Here is a 17722-nt window from a genome sequence, read left to right as displayed (position 1 = left end):
AAAAAGAAAAATTACTGGTGTACTGCACAACAAACATCGAACAGGTCAGCCCAGGGTAACAACAGCAGTTGATGACAAAAAAAGTGTGAGAGATGTGAATAAAGATAACAGTCACTGACATCATTGCCACCCTCCACAGGGCAGGAGTGTCACGATCCACTATTCGAAGAAGACTTTGAGAAAAGGAATATAATGGCCATACCACCAAATGTAAAGCACAAAGAATCGGAAGGCCAGATTAGACCTTGCAAAGAAGTACAGAGATCAGCCACAAAAGTTTTCGAACTAAGATTTATTGACTGATGAAGCCTAGATTAACCACTCCCTCTCTCTGATGGAAAGATCAAACTATGGATAAAGAAATTTTCTGCTTATGATCCAAAAATATACAAGCCCATCTGGGAAACATGGTGGAGATGGTGTCATGGCTTGCATGGCTGCTTCTGGAATGAGTTTACTAGTCTTTATTGATGGTGTTACTCATGATGGTAGCAGCAGAATGAATTCTGATGTCTTCTAAACCATTTTGTCTGGCAAATTACAGAAAAATCATTGGGAAATTCATCCTATCTCGCCTTAGTCAAGTCTGCGTCTTTGGATTTATCCTGGATGTCTTTATACTACTTTTGTGTATTACCCGCTGCTGTTATCCTAAAACACACATAAGCATGATGTTTGCATTGTAGACCAATTCATTTTCACTGACCTTTGTCAGGGTATTTTTTAAGGGGTGTGTATTGCCTCATATCTGGCGATACAATTCGTATCGCGACTCAAAAGTCACAATTCGATGCAGATTAATCCCAATACTACACTTTAAGACGATTATTGCGAGATTTGTATATGACTTTAGAAAAAAACTAATCAAAGCGGACACAAGTACATTTATATCTTATACTTTATTCCTGAAACCTCATCCAGCACTCAAGTTAAAATGTTTTTTTTTTATTTTTGAACAACACAGGGCTTTCATTATATCATTTTCTCTTTTAGTGCAAACCTGCTTTAGTCCAGTTTCTAAATACGCCATGCCTCCGTTTTTGCAGTCAAAGCCAAAATGAGCCCAAATGTCAGACTTATAAAAGGACTAATCCGAGCATCCTCTAGAGGACGGCGTACGCAAATCTCTACTCGGATTAGTCTAATGTTGTTGTTACTTCAGCAGACTGCAAGGCAATGCTGCTACACGCTGCCAACCACTGTACGGGAGTAGAAGTGCAGCCACTGATTTTTTCATGTCCAGCAAAACACGTGTAAGAATCGATACAGACGGATTTTGAATCGATACAAGAATTGTGTGACGACTCCTAGTATTTATGCTAGTTTGTGCTAGTGCTCAATACTTCACCTAATTTTTGGTTTATTTTAGCATTATCTTTATATTGTGCTTTTCCTCAACATGATCACAGGTTGTAGGCATCAAATATTCGTTTGATATTTCCCCCTCTTTAGAACCAGACACGGGGCCACAAGAGGGAGTACCCCCAGTTGGCGGTACAGGAAGTGGCATCATCCGACGGCGGCTACATCGGGCAGCACTCCCAAGGTCTTGGAGGGCAGTATGCTGATTATTTCAAGAGGAAGAGGCTGTAGAGTGACATGCTCACTGAGAGCTCTCAGCTCCTTGAAGTGGCTGGATCTTCAACTTGGTTCAGTATTACAATAGATGCGAGCCCTCGGTTCATGACAGTATAATGTCAACTTAATGTAACTCAGATTTGTAAGTACGCTGGAACACACCTTTGGCAATCACAAACCTACGCTAATGCTGTTGTCATATTGATGTAAATGTTTGTATTTAAAAAAAAAAAAAACACACTTCTAGGCCAGTGATATAAAAAAATCAAAAACATGAAGTAGGACAGTAACTTAGCGTAGTTGCTTGTGGTGCGTGATGACATAACATTTTTTTCACTTCGCTACATTAACTAGTTGATAACGTGCGCTTGGTAAACTTAACTGGGTTGATAAACCTAAAGGGAAGCACCGATAGAAAGACATGTAGTTCTTAAAAGATAAATGCTAGTACGAGTTATAATAATTTATATTTAAACCCCTCTTAATATTTTCGTTTTAATAAAATGTGTAAGATTAGTTTAACTAGTAGGTCGCCATTGTTGTTGACAATGCAATGCACTCTGGGTGGTCGCGACCCTGGACCACGCTGCCGGGCTTCCACAGTGTCACTCTTAACTACATATACATGTCGTCAGGTCTGCCCTTCCAATTTGAACCCAAGTGGAAAATTAATGAGTAGGACAGCCCTGTTCACAAAACGAGTAGCAAAAGCAAAATTAACAGGAAAGACGGGATGAGACGAGAGTAGCATTCATGTGTCAAGTTCGCTAGTGACAGCACTCTCATGCTCTATTGACAGAGCTGGAGAGTGTTATTATGGAGAAAGTTAGCATCCAAAGCTATCATGTGATTTACATATGGTTAGGTTATACAGTGAAACATAGCAGTTTGATTATTTTTGCAGATAGTCCGTGCATAGCACACGAAAACGTTGATGCAATTTGCCACTACTGAGATGGCTAAGTGACAAGAGAATGCTGCCTGACGTTACACTTGTCACATAAAAGCGCTGTCAAGATTGATGATCATCTTACCGGTCGGTGTTCTCAGATATATCAGACTTATCAGATGTTGCTCCCGAAGCTGGCTTGGCGGTGAATAAGCGGCAGGGAAAACAAATGAATAAATGTAATAAACTTAGTTTGATTGCTGGCCATTCTTATCATTTTGTGCCCAACAGATTATAATGATGCCTTATTTTGCACATTGAAGTATAAGAGGACTGTCGTGTACTTTATTTGCACGTGAGACACATTGTGAGCAAACGTGATTCTCCTTTTATTCTACTCCGCATTAAGGGAGCGTTCAAGGCCACACTTTTAGCAACATAAACGAACACCCCAAGAACCATGCGTAAACAAATAATGGACTCAAATACCTGCACATGGTAGAGGATTCCAAAAAATAGGGCGGCAGACAAATGAAAAAAACGAAGGCTAAGATGCAACTCACAACAAATGGGCCAAGAATACAAACTGTTAAATGGCAGCAATATTAAATGGTCAAAATACCTCGAGTGTAACTTTTATATAAAATTGCCATTATCAAAAAATAGGGACCTTCAAAAAAAATAATGTTGTGATGACTCATTGACGTATTCAAAGCTCTAATTCGGCCATATGAAATACTCCACTTTGAATTTTTTTTTTAATGATATATACAGCATAGTTAATTTTGCTATTAGCATAGAACAGCTGTTACTGTCCATAGAGGGCATCCAAAAAAAAAAAACAAAAAAAAAAAAGCATATATGTACGCGTAGCTGAGGTCCCCCTGAACATTTTGAGTCACTGGAAGTAAAAAAAAAAAAAAATTCGGAAATGACAAAGTTACAACATCGCAAAAGCGTGGACATTAAATGGTCAAAATACCTCGAGTGTAGATAAAATTATTTCTAACCCCAAGGGTTAAAGACACTGCTGATGAGCTGGAATTGGATTCAGGTACGACGTTGCGAACTCGTCCCACGGCTCTGTAACAAAACAATCTGACCATCAGCAGAATGTGACAAAATCTTGTCAGCCGTCATCCTAGCTTTGCTTGCTAGTGAGCACAGCTATTCTCCCAGTCCATCCCAACCACGTCATCACCCCCAGCGTGCATTGCGTGCGTAAAACATGGCGCCTTCTGGAGGTCAAATAATGTACTAAATATCAGATTTTTTTATCAACGGCAATAATATGTTTCTAATAACATATTTTAGTAAAAGAGAACAATTGTGGCTTATAAGAGCCTACAAGTCTTGGACCGAGGTTCCCTTTAACTGTCATACCTGTTATAAATCAAGCCGTGTGTACAGACAGTGAGAAAGTTGTAATAATCTACAAGAACCTGCCACAAGATGGTGAGTAAGCACCACCTTGGCCTGAGCATTGCAAAAAGGGCAATGTTTCAGTGAAAATGGAAGCAGGTTTCTCCCAAATTCCACAAGTAGGTGAATTTGTGACAACCGAACCGCAAAAATGCAGAGGTTCACTGTGCACACGAATATAAAAGTGTTTCATCTAGTTCAAGCCTTAACTCTCTTCAATTTGTCTTTTTTTCCTCAATGAATGTGTCAACCACACTAATATTACCTTTTACTAAAGTGATATAAACTTGTGTATACGTGTGTGTATAGGCTGTAATCCAGCCTGCAAAAAAACTGGCCAAACTAACAACTAAATGACTGTCCAGCAACGGTTTGTCTTTTTTTTCCTTCTACTGCGCCATATGTATCTCTTTTTTACATGGACAGCTGTTACGTGTGCCTCTTTGTGTATTTGTGTTGAAATTAATCAGTGTGCCTAAACTGTATCCTTAGGAAGTGTCAGCCATTTTGAAATCCCAATACTGGGAGGACATCAAAAAACAGGGCGTGGACCAGCAAAAGTCCTGTTAACATTCAAGAGCTTCATGAAACAGGACACAAGTGAGTACACTTGTGTACTGTACTGTGTATATTAGCATATACTTGTGCACTGTATATATTAGCGTAAGCCGTGTGTGATACACAGCTCTATTGTGCGCACAATGTACCACAAAATGATAATACTGATTTCAAATCCAGTTTGCTGTATATTTGTAACATGTTTTGTTTAATTCCCTGTTTTTTTTTTTTTTTTTTTTTTTTTGTAATGTACGGGGTTAGGTTTAAGGTTCTTTATCGGTTATATATGGATGCTTCGATTTGTTTTTCTAAAATAATCAAGCCTGTTTGGAGATGGTAAACCTTGTGGATTTAAAATACTTTCCAGTCTATTCTTTTTAAAAATCAAACTAATTTGTTCAAAAGTTTGGTGTCGCTTTGAAGCCTGTTACAGATAGTTTTGTTCAAAATTATTCAACCTCCACAATGGATAAGTGTTTTTTCAAGTATGACATTCATTTTTAATCTTGTTTATCATCACATCAAATAATGACAAATGTCAAATAGACAAATACAACTGAAATAACAAAAATATATTTGGGAATATTCCAATGAATGGCCTTTCTGTGATTACCTAATTGACAAAATTATTCAATCCCCAAAGTTCACCACTCTTAAGAATAACGGTTTCCATCAGGTGTTGTCAAACAGTTTAGCAATTACCGTATTGGCCCGAATATAAGACGGCCCTGATTATAAGACGACCCCCTCTTTTTCAGGACTCAAGTTTGAAAAAAGACATTTTGAACACCAAATTAATTTTTACACAGAAAATAATTACAGTACAACCGAAACAAACGATTATAACAATATATTTGAGAGAAAAAGCATGTTATTTTGCCTCATTCAAATCTTAATATTTGAACATTTAAATATGTTAACTAAAGTGCAATCACATTCGTAAATGAATGGCTTCTGGTTTTTGAAATGTAAATAAACCAATCTATTGTGATAAAACAACAAAATTGCAATAACTGCATTAACCATCAAAGTGAAGTCTAACTGTAACTGTAGTCTTGAAACAAATCTGAATAAGGAAAAACATTGCAATAAAATAATGCAAAGTGGTTAAACTTGAGAGTAGTATGATATCTGGCGCCATCTAGCGTCGTGACTGGGGAGAAGAGCTGAGCTCTGTCAAGACAAAACATCGCTTCAATGATATCTGGCACCATCTAGCGTCGTGAATGGGTATAATGTCTAGACCGCGAATATAAGACTACCCCCTCTTTTTCAGTCTTATTTCAATGCAAAAAACACCGTCTTATATTCGGGCCAATACGGTAATGACTTTCTTTGAATTTCTTTACAACATGTTGAAGTCCAAGGAATGGTAAAAAAAGTTCAGAGAGGAGGTTATTTCATTTCATAAGCAAGGATATGGATATAAAAAGATAGCAAAAGGACTATTTCAAGAGACACAATTGGGCGCATAGTCAGCAAATTCAAAGCACAGTGCCAACGCTACCTGGGCGTGGTAGAAAGAGTTTACTGTCTGCAATTGCTGTGCAATACCTGAAGCGAAAGGTGGAGAAAAATCCCCGGGTGACGGCTGAGGAACTACGACAGGACATGTCATAGGAAAGTATTCAGGTTTCACCTTAGACAGTTAGACGCACACTTCTAAATGATGGCTTGGATGATGCAAGAACTCCCAGGCGCACCCCCCTGCTGACTCCAAAGCAAAAGAAGTATGCCAAAAACAGCGTGGACAAACCTCAAAGGTTTTGGGATACTGTTCTCTGGATTGATGAGACCAAACTGGAACTTCTTGGGCCAATGGATCAACGGTACGTGTGAAGGAAAAAGAATGATGCCCATAAGGAAAAGAACACCCTGTCTACTGTGAAGCACAGTGGGGGCTCAGTCATGCTCTGGGGTTGTTTTGCTTCTTCAGGTACAGGAAATTTTCGGCATGTGCAAGGTATTATGACTTCAGTTCAATACCAGAAGATCTTGGATGCAAATGTCATGCAGTCAACAGGACAATGATCTTAAGAGTACCTCAACGTCTACCACATCTTAGTTGCAAAAGAAGTGCTGAAAGATTCTGTAGAGGCCATCGCCATCACCAGACATAAATCCCATTTAAAATCTCTGGTGGTACTTGAAGAAGGCAGTTGCAGCACGCTAGCCCAAAAATGTTAATGAACTGGAGGCCTTTGCCCATGACAAATGGGCAAAGATACCTGTGGATCGCTGCAAGAAACTTGTGTCAAGCTATGCTTCACGTCTAAAGGATGTTATTGTTGCAAAGGACGTTGTACTAAGTACTTAAGTTATCTAAGGGATTGAATGATTTTCTCAATGAAGTAATCACAGAAAGGCCATAAATTGGAATATTCCCAAACATATTTTGGTTATTTCAGTTGTATTTGTCTAGTTGACATGTCATTATTTAATGTGATTATAAACAAGATGAAAAATAAATGTGAAACCTGCAAAAACAGTTATCTACTGTGGGGGATGAATAATTTTGAACACAACTATAAGTGTATCGACTGCTACAGTATTATATTCTTGATTTGTATCACATTTAATTAAAATGTTAACAGTCGCACAGATGCTTTGGACTAGCATTATTTGCACCAGTTTGTGCATACACAATTAGTCAACAGCGGTTCTTCCATAGTGCGTTTGGGGGTAAAAAAAAAAATAGTTGCGTGGGTGTGTGTAACATTCTTCCACATATTATATGTCTGGATGGAACACAAGATTGATTGAAAATTTCTGCAATAAGAGCTTTGTCAGGTTTGATTGGTGTCAACGCTCACTTTACAATAATCTTGTACAGAAGCACAGAAGAGTGTGAATCTGTCATATTTAGAACAAAAGCAATGTCAGACAAATGTTTTTCTTACTCTTGTCAATACTGTAACTGTTTTTGTGTAAAAACACTTTGTCTAACTTTATCTTATTATCAATGAGGGCTTGCTACTTTAGTATTACGGCTTGTTTTGGCAATAACTAAGGCTTTGCTGCTGTTGAATGTTGAATGTACTTTAATATTTATTCTTTTAGTCAGCTTTATAATAATCCTACCAAGGACTATTTGGGCCACACTGAAAATACATGACAAAATATGAATATAATGTATAGAAATATGAGATAAGCTCTTATTGTTGTGAGAATAAAGTCAATTTCTAAAAGTGGCACTAAAGTTTTATTTATTTATTTTTTAAATAATTTTTTTGTAACCTTGGGTGCCAATTTATCAGGTTGTCACAACAATTTGCATTGAAAATGCCCAGAATGTCATTTCCTAAAGCCATCTGTCTTTTTTCTTAGCCCTTCTGCAAAACCTTATTGCAGTTTACTGAATCATATTCTTTGCTCTAATTGGCCGCCAGTGAAGCGGGTGTGTTGGTTGGAAGCTCATGGCCGTTGGCAATGCGCAGTGATTTTGACACCTAGTGGAGACAATTTTTCAATTACACCAAGCTTCGCTATTTCACAATTATACAAAAATATAATATTCACTCAATTCACACTCCCGCTTCAGCAAGGTTCCGTGCATGCAGAGAGGTAGTTTGATATAGACCCTACCCACGTGACATCACAACTCCTTCCTCCTGACTGGTGCCGCCCAATTGTCCGTCAACACATCATGTTTACCTGTTACGGCTACGTACATTCCTCCTATTTACGACGTGTTTTTCTGCTCGTTAACATTAATAATCAAAATGGTGAAGGCGTGTGTGGCGGTCGGTTGCAATAACAGAGAAGATAGACGGAGAAGACGGAGAGACTTGAAGTTCTACCGGATTCAGAGAGACCCGGAGAGAAGAGAGCGAGATGGGCTGCTGCAATTCGACGAGAAAACTGGGCTCCAAACGATTACCACAGATTATGTAGTAGTCATTTTATATCTGGTAAGATGCATTTAATATATATTTAGAGGGTTTGGGGCTGACAACCACAATTAAGATCATTGCTAGGCTAATCGCCGACAACATACACGTATGTATGTAGTGAGAGTGCTATCGCTAAACCATATAAACATTAAAAGCCCTAACTCCATTGACAAACGACATGAAATACATTAGACTTGACAGTGGATGTTAGCAATAACAAAAGATTTTGAATTGAAAATTTCGTAACTCACCTTTCCAAGCACAAGATAGATTCCTGCCGAATTTTCGTGGACGAGGACCTGTTTCACCCAACCAGCAACGAAGTATTTATAAGCCTCCAAGCTCTTAAAATTTTTCAAACTTTCGTGAGAATAGGCTGATTTTGTGTGGACAAGATAGTTGTACATATAAGGGTAGCTAGCAGATGTCAGGCAAATACGGCGGAGACAGCGGGTCGAAAAACATCGATTTAGGCATCAAATATGGATCTGGCGAATGGATAAACTGAAGCTTTATGCAACGCATCAAGTGAGTTTACGGCATCCGAAAGCACCGGGTCTTCCATGAAATGCATTATAAATTGCTCGATCAATTGAGACCATTGATAATTCAGACACAAAATGACGGACAAGGGGGCGGAACCATACAGCGAGCACGTGATTTTGTGACGTCAGTGGGTAGGGTCTATAGAGGTTAAAGGAAGAAAAGAGGGAAAGACTGACTGACTCACAGCCAGAAAGTGTTGATGACAGTCTTGATTTCTATTCACTATTCCCCCCTCCCAATGGCGTACCACAAGCAACACGTCACTTCCGCTCATTAATATTCATGACATTAGCTACTGTTGCTAAGTAGATATAAGTAAGAAGTAACATACATTCAGAAAAATAAGTACAAATGACTTATATCATGCAGAGTGAAATGGAATATATTTTGAAAATCGCGCAAACAATGAATTTTTCAAATAATAAGGAAATGAATAAGTAGCCTAACATAAATGAACAAATATAAGTCCAAAGTGCACATTGACGGCTAAGATGTTCTGAACCTTCCCATCAGAACAAATAAAAGTAAATATGATAAATAAGCCTCCTCAACTCTTTTGTTGCTCTTAAGATTTGATCGATTTTATGTTGAATTCCCCTTTTTTTGTCGCATCAATTCAACAACCTTTTTCTTTTTGGTCCAGAAAACATGCACATTTGAACCAATCAGAGCTAACTATCTCTGTCAGCCAATGGCGTACCGCAAGCAACACGTCACTTCCGCTCATTAATATTCATGACATTCGCTACTGTTGCTAAGTAGGGACAAGCCACCGTTTGTCCCTAATACGAAATGAATGGAAATCGTGTACGAAGGAGATGTTTACAGCGCTAAACCTACCAATTCTCTCCGAAAATGATGTGCCTGTTGCCAAATTGACTGGCAAAGATGTGGAAGAACATAAAAGTGTTCAGTTAAAGAGATGGCTTTAGTGTCGAAGGCTGAAAAAGATGAAAAAACGAGCCGACCTAAGCATAGCTTTAGCTTTTTTATCGACGCGACTGACAATGACATTCGCCTGTTTCAACAAGCTATCCTTTACCATCAGCCCTGTTTTTCTTATATATCCTCTGGTTGTCCTACGTTTCTTACCGTTCTTGGGGGTAATTTAGTTAGCTTTGTGTAGCGATCGCAAATGCTACTCAGTGACAGCCAACGAACACTTTTAATTTTTTCATTGATAACACATCTTAATTCTATAATTTATTTACACTTCCCCCTTACTAAAGTTTTTTTTTTTTTTTTAATATATATAACAGAAACGGTAACAGTGGCAGTCAGATACCATTGTAATTCTTTTCAGGTCATTCATTGTCAGACAGAAGCAGTACGCTAAAAAAATAAGTTCAAAATATAAAAATTGCTTACCTCTTTGTCCTCTGAAAGACCATGCCAACCCAACATAATGTTTACTGCATATGAAACGTGAATGGATTCGCCGAGTTGGTGTTAAAGTCCGCACAAGTTGATTCGGTCTTCACATTTTTTCCTCCCGAGTTTTTGGTTTCTGGAAACGTATGAAGAAACATCCTTCATGTGTTGTGATGTCTAGAGTCGTTTCTACAAGTTCCAAAAAAGCAATGCGTGATCGGCATGTTCGCTTTTGAAAGATTACCGGAGAAAAGTAGCACTTTTTACGTTGGGGCTATGCGAGGGCGGGTCTATAATGTCCCACTTCGGCTTTACTTCCGCTTTACGATGCGACGTCACGGTCTAAAAATAGCCTGCGTGCGGTACGCCATTAAAGTCTGCCACAGTCACAGCCACTAATACTGTAAAGATGGTTGAACTAAAAACAAAGTTCCAAAAAAAAAAAAAAAAAAAGCTACGTTGATGTAAGTTGTATTAAATACTTGTTCATGTGCTCCTTTTGATTTATGAGCAACTGTCCCTCCATCCAGTCTCTGTAATCTGTAGCTTCTGGAGGATCACAGAACGGCCGGTGCTCTGGACGGCCGACGACCGCCATACATACGTCACTGTTTTTATCCCCCCTATCCTCTATGATTATCTACAGTTCGCATCCAATCCAACAGGTGGCAGCAATGCGACTGGCTGTTAACCGCCAATCTGATAGGGGAAGAACGAAGAAAGCACAGAGTAGCCTACTTTGGTAAAGCTTTACTCCTTGTGGAAGCAAAATAGCGACGAACGTGGATAAACAATATGGATGGTGGTGGCAAAAAAAGAAAAGAGAAGGGTGGCGCGGAGAAGGTAAGAGAGAAAAACTGAAGAAACTCAAAAGCGAAGCATCGAAATGTCACAAGTTGACACACATGTTCGCAAGCAGCAGTCTGGCTGCAACGGTCACGCCGGCTAGCAACAGCCCAGCCCTCGGCGATGGTGAGAGTGGGAGCGGCAGCCGCTCTCACGTGCAGCGAGAGACAACAGACAGGGGAGAGGGTAATGATGAGCTGGTGGAAGTTCCCCAGACAAGCGCAGGGCAAGTAAGTAGGGATGAAGAGGGTTACTTGCTAGGTATATTGGCAATTGTTATCCACCAAGTAGCTACATTTTAAATGAAATAAATGGCAATTAAAGGGTTGGTACCAGCTAGTCCATGTCCCCGTTTGCAATCGTGGCAAGTTACAGTATGCTAGTCCTACTATCCCTCTCCAAAGAAAAAATATTTTAGCTGTTAAACAACGTATGCACACGCAGCAGCAATATTACCGGTAATCAGGGGTGAAAGTGGGCCAGAACGGTGAGGAACCCAGTTCCGGTATAAGATTCAAGGCCGATAAGATAAAATTCCTCTACCAACGTCAGATTTACATACACAAATGTTAACAACAAGCATAATAAAGTGCCATTTCCACCAATTTTTTTATCATTTATTCTATTCCACCGATGGCATGGAGGTTTCCGCAGCTGCTGCAGTTATTCCAATCTGACAATGATGATTCACGTCAATGTGCGAATGCACGCAGCAAAGCAAAACGCCTGGACTCATTTATCTGTTCAATGGCGTACCGCACGCAGTCTATTTTTAGACCGTGACGTTGCATAGTAAAGCGGAAGTAAAGTTGAAGTGGGACATTATAGACCCGCCCTCGCATAGACTTCACGTAATTTGTGCTACTTTTCACCGGTAATCTTTCAAAAACGAACATGCCGATCGCGCATTGCTTTTTTGGAACATGTAGAAACGACTCTAGACATTACGACACATGAAGGATGTTTCTTCTTACGTTTCTGGAAACCAAAAACTCGGGAGGAAAAAATGTGAAGACCGAATCAACATGCGCGGACTTTTAACACCAGCTCGGTGAATCCATTCACATTTCATATGCAGTAAACATTATGTTGGGTTGGCATGGTCTTTAGAGGACAAAGAGGTAAGCCATTTTTATATTTTTAACTTATTCTTTTAGCGTAATGTTGTGCTGTACTGCTTCTGTCTGACAATGAATGACCTGAAAAGAATTACAATGGTATCTGACTGCCACTGTTACCGTTTCTGTTATATATATATGAAAAAAACAACTTTAGTAAGGGGGAAGTGTAAATAAATTATAGAATTAAGATGTGTTATCAATGAAAAAATTAAAAGTGTTCGTTGGCTGTCACTGAGTAGCATTTGCGATCGCTACACAAAGCTAACTAAATTACCCCCCAAGAACGGTAAGAGACGTAGGACAACCAGAGGATATATAAGAAAGACAGGGCTGATGGTAAAGGATAGCTTGTTGAAACAGGAGAATGTCGTTGTCAGTCACGTCGATAAAAAAGCTAAAGCTATGCTTAGGTTGGCTCGTTTTTTTTCGTCTTTTTCAGCCTTCGACACTCAAGCCATCTGTTTAACTGAACATTTTTATGTTCTTCCACATCTTTGCCAGTGAATTTGGCACCAGGCACATCATTTTGGAGAGAATTGGTAGGTTTAGCTCTGTAAACATCTTCGTACACGATTTCCATTCATTTCGTATTAGGGACAAACGGTGACTTGTCCCTACTTAGCAACAGTATCTAATGTCATGAATATTAATGAGCGGAAGTGACGTGTTGCTTGCGGTACGCCATTGGCTGACAGATATAGTTAGCTCTGATTGGTTCAAATGTGCATGTTTTCTGGAGCAGAAAGAAAAAGGTTGAATTGATGCGACAAAAAAAGGGGAATTCAACATAAAATCGATCAAATCTTAAGAGCAACAAAAGAGTTGAGGAGGCTTATTTATCATATTTACTTTTATTTGCTCTGATGGGGAGGTTCAGAACATCTTAGCCGTCAATGTGCACTTTGGACTTATATTTGTTCATTTATGTTAGGCTACTTATTCATTTCCTTATTATTTGAAAAAGTCATTGTTTGCGCGATTTTCAAAATATATTCCATTTCACTCTGCATGATATAAGTCATTTGTACTTATTTTTCTGAATGTATATCTTTATTAGTAAAAAAAAAAAAGTAAATGTTTACATTAACTTCAATTTTAATATACATCCTTTGTTCTTAAGTAGTTAAATTGAGTTTTGGCATTTAGTATGTGAGGAAATGAGGGGAAATAAAAATTAGGAGATAGAGGTTGGGGTTATTGCTGTTTTTGTTAACTTTTATTTTGCAAATCATTGAAAAAATACAATTTTAAATGAAAATCAGTTTTTGTAGGTGTTATAGAAATAACTGTGCTAAAACAGTTTTCTTTGCATTTCAGTAGTTTAAGAGGTTTGACCCCCCCTTCCCCTCCCCCCCAAAACTGAAAGAATAGATCGATAAATAAATAAATAAAATTTCCGGCTCCGTGGCGACCTTCACGTCGGGGAGTTCTGGCAAGAAATTCTAGCCACTTTCACCCCTGCCGGTAATTCAGAAGAAATATAGTCTCCTGCCTTTTTCTGGTTCTACATAGAGATCCTAAGAGTGTTCTGTTCATTTCTCAGTGAGTATTCAAGTTAAAATGTATAATTACAGCCTCTTTTCATTGTGAGTTATCATAAATCATACCATGTTTTCTTTGTGCTTCAGGCAGTCTCCTGCCTTTTCCGGTTCTACATTGAGACCTGGACTGTGCTGTTAATTTCTTAGTGAGTATTCAAGTTAAAATGTATAATAATGCAATGTGTAGTTCTTCATAGACTATTCATTTTTCTCTCAAAGTGCACGAAATTGATGTATTTTACAATAAAATGTAAAAAAAAAAAGAAATTCTCCCAGGGGGAAGGCATGACCCCGGACCACCCTAGAGGGTCTGTGTTTCCCTTCGTACAGCGATTCTTGTGGGCTGGGCTGAGTCAAAGTCCAGGGCTGCTTTTTAGTCCCAGTTCGCCCCTGGTTAGGGGGCAAAAAAAGTTGATCCAGAACCAGGTGAGGAGGCTGACTTTTGCCAGTACGCAAGCAGAGAAAACTGCCTCTTGACCGGCTAGAAGACAAATAGCGGGGCGAGATTGTGGGGAAAAAAAGACAAAAGTATTGTACTAAACAGTGTCGTTTTTGGCAGCTCTTTTTATTTCCCTTTCAGTCTTTTGGACGATAATACTTATTCGTCTTAGTCATATTTTAGTCATCTCAAAATGTTTGACCTTGTCTAGTTTTTGTTGGCGAAAATTCAAGACTAAGTTCATCTAGCTTTAGTCGACGTTTACTCAAGAATGTTTTCATTTATAAAATTTAAAATATTTATTCTAAAAATAAAGTCCGACTATTTTGAATGAACATTGAAGTCCAAGTACTTATTGGGGTGTATACAAAGACAGCATCAACTGATTGTTAATACACACTCAACAGAATATCAGTACATTACAGTATTTTCAATTAATTATACCCACCTGAATTTTTTTTTTTTTTATCGGAGTGTTTAAGATGACACTCACAGTTAGCATTAGCCTAATGCTAAGGCATACGCTTTGCTAACACTACGAGTTACATTTAATGTGTGATGATCACTCAGCACAGACCTTTAAAGGCTAAAGCAACATTGCCATGGTACCCGCGGGTTATTAAAAGTATTAAAAAAGCATTGAATTTAGTTTCCCATTATTAAAGGTATTAAAAGTATTAAATTAGCTGTTGTAAGTCTGGAATTTTTTCACCGTGGTCTTAATTTTAGAGAACATCTCAGTGCAACCTAAATTATATCCGTGACGAAGTTTTTTTTTTTTTTTTTTTTTTTTTAATCCATAACGAAGATGACGCATAGAGTTTTTACGATGCACTGCACTACAAATCGAAATGCAACTCGTGCGTGCCAAACCACCACAACCGGCAAAACAGAGAATCCATCCACCTCTGCATCGGGAATGCGTCCATTTGTCGGTGGAACGAAAACCTTGCAGGCAGAAGTATTGTGGATTCTGAACACCAAAACAGACCACCATTCATATACTTCAAATGAATCCATTGGTGATCTGTTTCGGATATTACGTGATTTTTGGTCGGCATCAGCTGTCACAATGTTGGTCATATTGCGTATTGTTCCAGACTGTCTTTTGTAACGAATTTTCAGTTGGCAGAAAAAAAAAAAAACGCACATTTTCTTAATGTTTAAATAGTCTACATATTTTTATGACCATTATAAATGCATTTTACTGGACGCCTCCCTGGAGAGGTGTTCCGGGCATGTCCCACCGGCGGGAGGCCCCGGGGTCGACCCCGGACACGCTGGAGAGACTATGTCGCTCGGCTGGCCTGGGAACGCCTTGGAATCCCACCGGAGGAGCTGCCTGAAGTGGCTGGGGAGAGGGAAGTCTGGGCTTCCCTGCTAAAGCTGCTGCCCCCGCGACCCGACCCCGGACTAAGCGGAAGATAATGGATGGATGGATAAATGCATTTACACAATGAAATAACGCTGGAAAAGTTTGTTAAACATAATGTTGGTCAAATCGTGTTTTTTTCCGGAGGGAGCATTTCCGACTTCGTAATTGCAGCCAATTTAAGCTCATCAAGACTTTAAGATAGAGGTAAAATCGGGCCTATAAAGTCCAGCCCGACCCGAACTGGTCCGCGGGTATTAAAGCCCGACCCACGTTTTGTGTGATAACATATGTGACGATGTCTGCATAAAAGCCTGACTTTTATAACGAATTCTCAGTTGGCAGAAAAAAAACGCACATTTTCTTAATGTTTAAATAGACTACATATTTTTATGATCATTATAAATTTATTTACACAACGAAATAACGCTGGAAAAGTTTGTTAAATATAAATAAACAGATGCGGTTTTGCGGACTCGCAGAGGGGAAGATTAAAAAGGGCGTATAGGCACGCTCTGGCACTGCAATGACCATACAGCGCCTTCTTTTTTTTTTATCCAAATTTTGTATTTTATATCAAGTATTCCTTAGTTTATCATTCATACATCGTAAATATATAGTTATTTCAAAAAGTTAGCGAGAAAGAACCCTGGCCCGGCCTGACGTGATAATTGACATTTTAATTTTGGTCATGTTTTCAGTTTAATTTAGCTGTTTCCAGCTTGCTATGTTTATAATTGCGATGTTTGTTTACCGCTTCTCCTCCTACTGCGAAGAAGGAGGAAGTTACATTGGCCGCCGCTATGATATTTAAGTCATCAGCCATCTGCTGTGACCTGGGAATTTAACGCCTGCTTTCACGCACACTGCTTCCCATGTCAGTCGACACGGGAAATTGTTTTCACACACAACTGCTGCACGGTTAAGTCCCGCGATATTCCCGTTGTTTTGGAGTATGTGATAGGGGCTCAAGTTGCATCCAGATACTTTAGATTGCAGTTTATGGGTCATGCGAAGCCAGTGGACCTGCTTAAACATTTCGGTTTGCCTTTCGAATGAACGTGAATTTCGCCGTTTTAACCCGAGAGTTAGCCATGTTCACTGGGGTCTTGGCAGGTGCACTATCGGCTAGCCTGTTACAGAAGATGGCTGGTCTGAGTCCTGTCCTCCTCCTCTTTTTGTCCGTAATTATTGTGTGCGTGTGTGTGTTTAAAAAAAATTCTGACAGACTTGAAAGTCTTGAATTTAGATTTATCAATCCTGGGGGGACCCTGCTGATTACATATTCTCTCTGGCCAAGATAAAGCAATTATTACCAGTGTGCCTGTGTGCAAACCTTAAGAGGAGAGAACACTGGCGAGTTGGGGGATGGGAGTGCAGCACATCACATGAGTGACACAACCAGACACTGCTACAATGCAGGCCAACTACACAAAATGTCGGAAACTAATGCGCATTTTTTGTCGCCTTAGACCAAAACTGGCATTGTTCTCTTTATATTTTAGTCTCCCAAAACACTTTTAAGCTCGTTATTGTCTCGTCATCGTCATTAAAAAATTGCTGACGAAATATTTTTGTTATAGGCATCATTCGTCAAAACAACACTGATAATAAACCACAGTAAATCCACATTTATACATTTAAATACTGCATTATACCGAATACTTGATCTGGCTCAGTTTAAACCAGGAAGTGGCGACAAATTTGCGTGCCTTCTCGGCGCTTCCACTTTTAGGGGGTGTAAAGAAGCAGCGAAGGGTGCAGGTACTTGCATAATAAGGCGCAGTGTGACGTCACACCGTAACAAATTTCAAAACCCCGAATGATTGACTTTTCAACTCGATTGAACTCAAATTTTAAAAAATACATTGTGATAGCACACTTCAACCAGGCCACACTCCCAATTCGACCTTTCCTATGCAAGAAACAGGTCAAAATATTGGAAAATTTAGTGCCTATTTAAAAGACTTAAGCAATAAAAAAGCAGTGATGTCAAAATTCGTACACATTAATGCAACATCAATTAAGTTCATTAATGTTGTTGTATTATTACTTTATTCCTGAGATTCTCACATTTTTTTATACCTTATACGTGTATTTGTGATGACAGTATTTGTATAATGACTTTATCAAGCATTATTTGCTT

At 39.0% G+C, this 17722-nt stretch overlaps 1 protein-coding gene across 1 annotated transcript in view; it reads left to right on the top strand.

Moving 5' to 3' along the window:
- Positions 1-10307, top strand: part of raver2 (ribonucleoprotein, PTB-binding 2) — a 93487-nt gene extending 83180 nt beyond the window's left edge. The window contains exon 16 of the mRNA XM_057840920.1: positions 1453-10307. Within this exon, the coding sequence (XP_057696903.1) occupies positions 1453-1593 (141 nt within the window). The 3' untranslated portion in view covers positions 1594-10307. The remainder of the gene's footprint in view (positions 1-1452) is intronic.
- Positions 10308-17722: the final 7415 nt, after the last annotated feature.

The sequence above is a fragment of the Corythoichthys intestinalis genome, chromosome 7 (assembly GCF_030265065.1).
Source record: "Corythoichthys intestinalis isolate RoL2023-P3 chromosome 7, ASM3026506v1, whole genome shotgun sequence".
Lineage (NCBI taxonomy): Eukaryota > Metazoa > Chordata > Actinopteri > Syngnathiformes > Syngnathidae > Corythoichthys > Corythoichthys intestinalis.
This window is presented reverse-complemented; position numbering and strand designations above follow the sequence as displayed.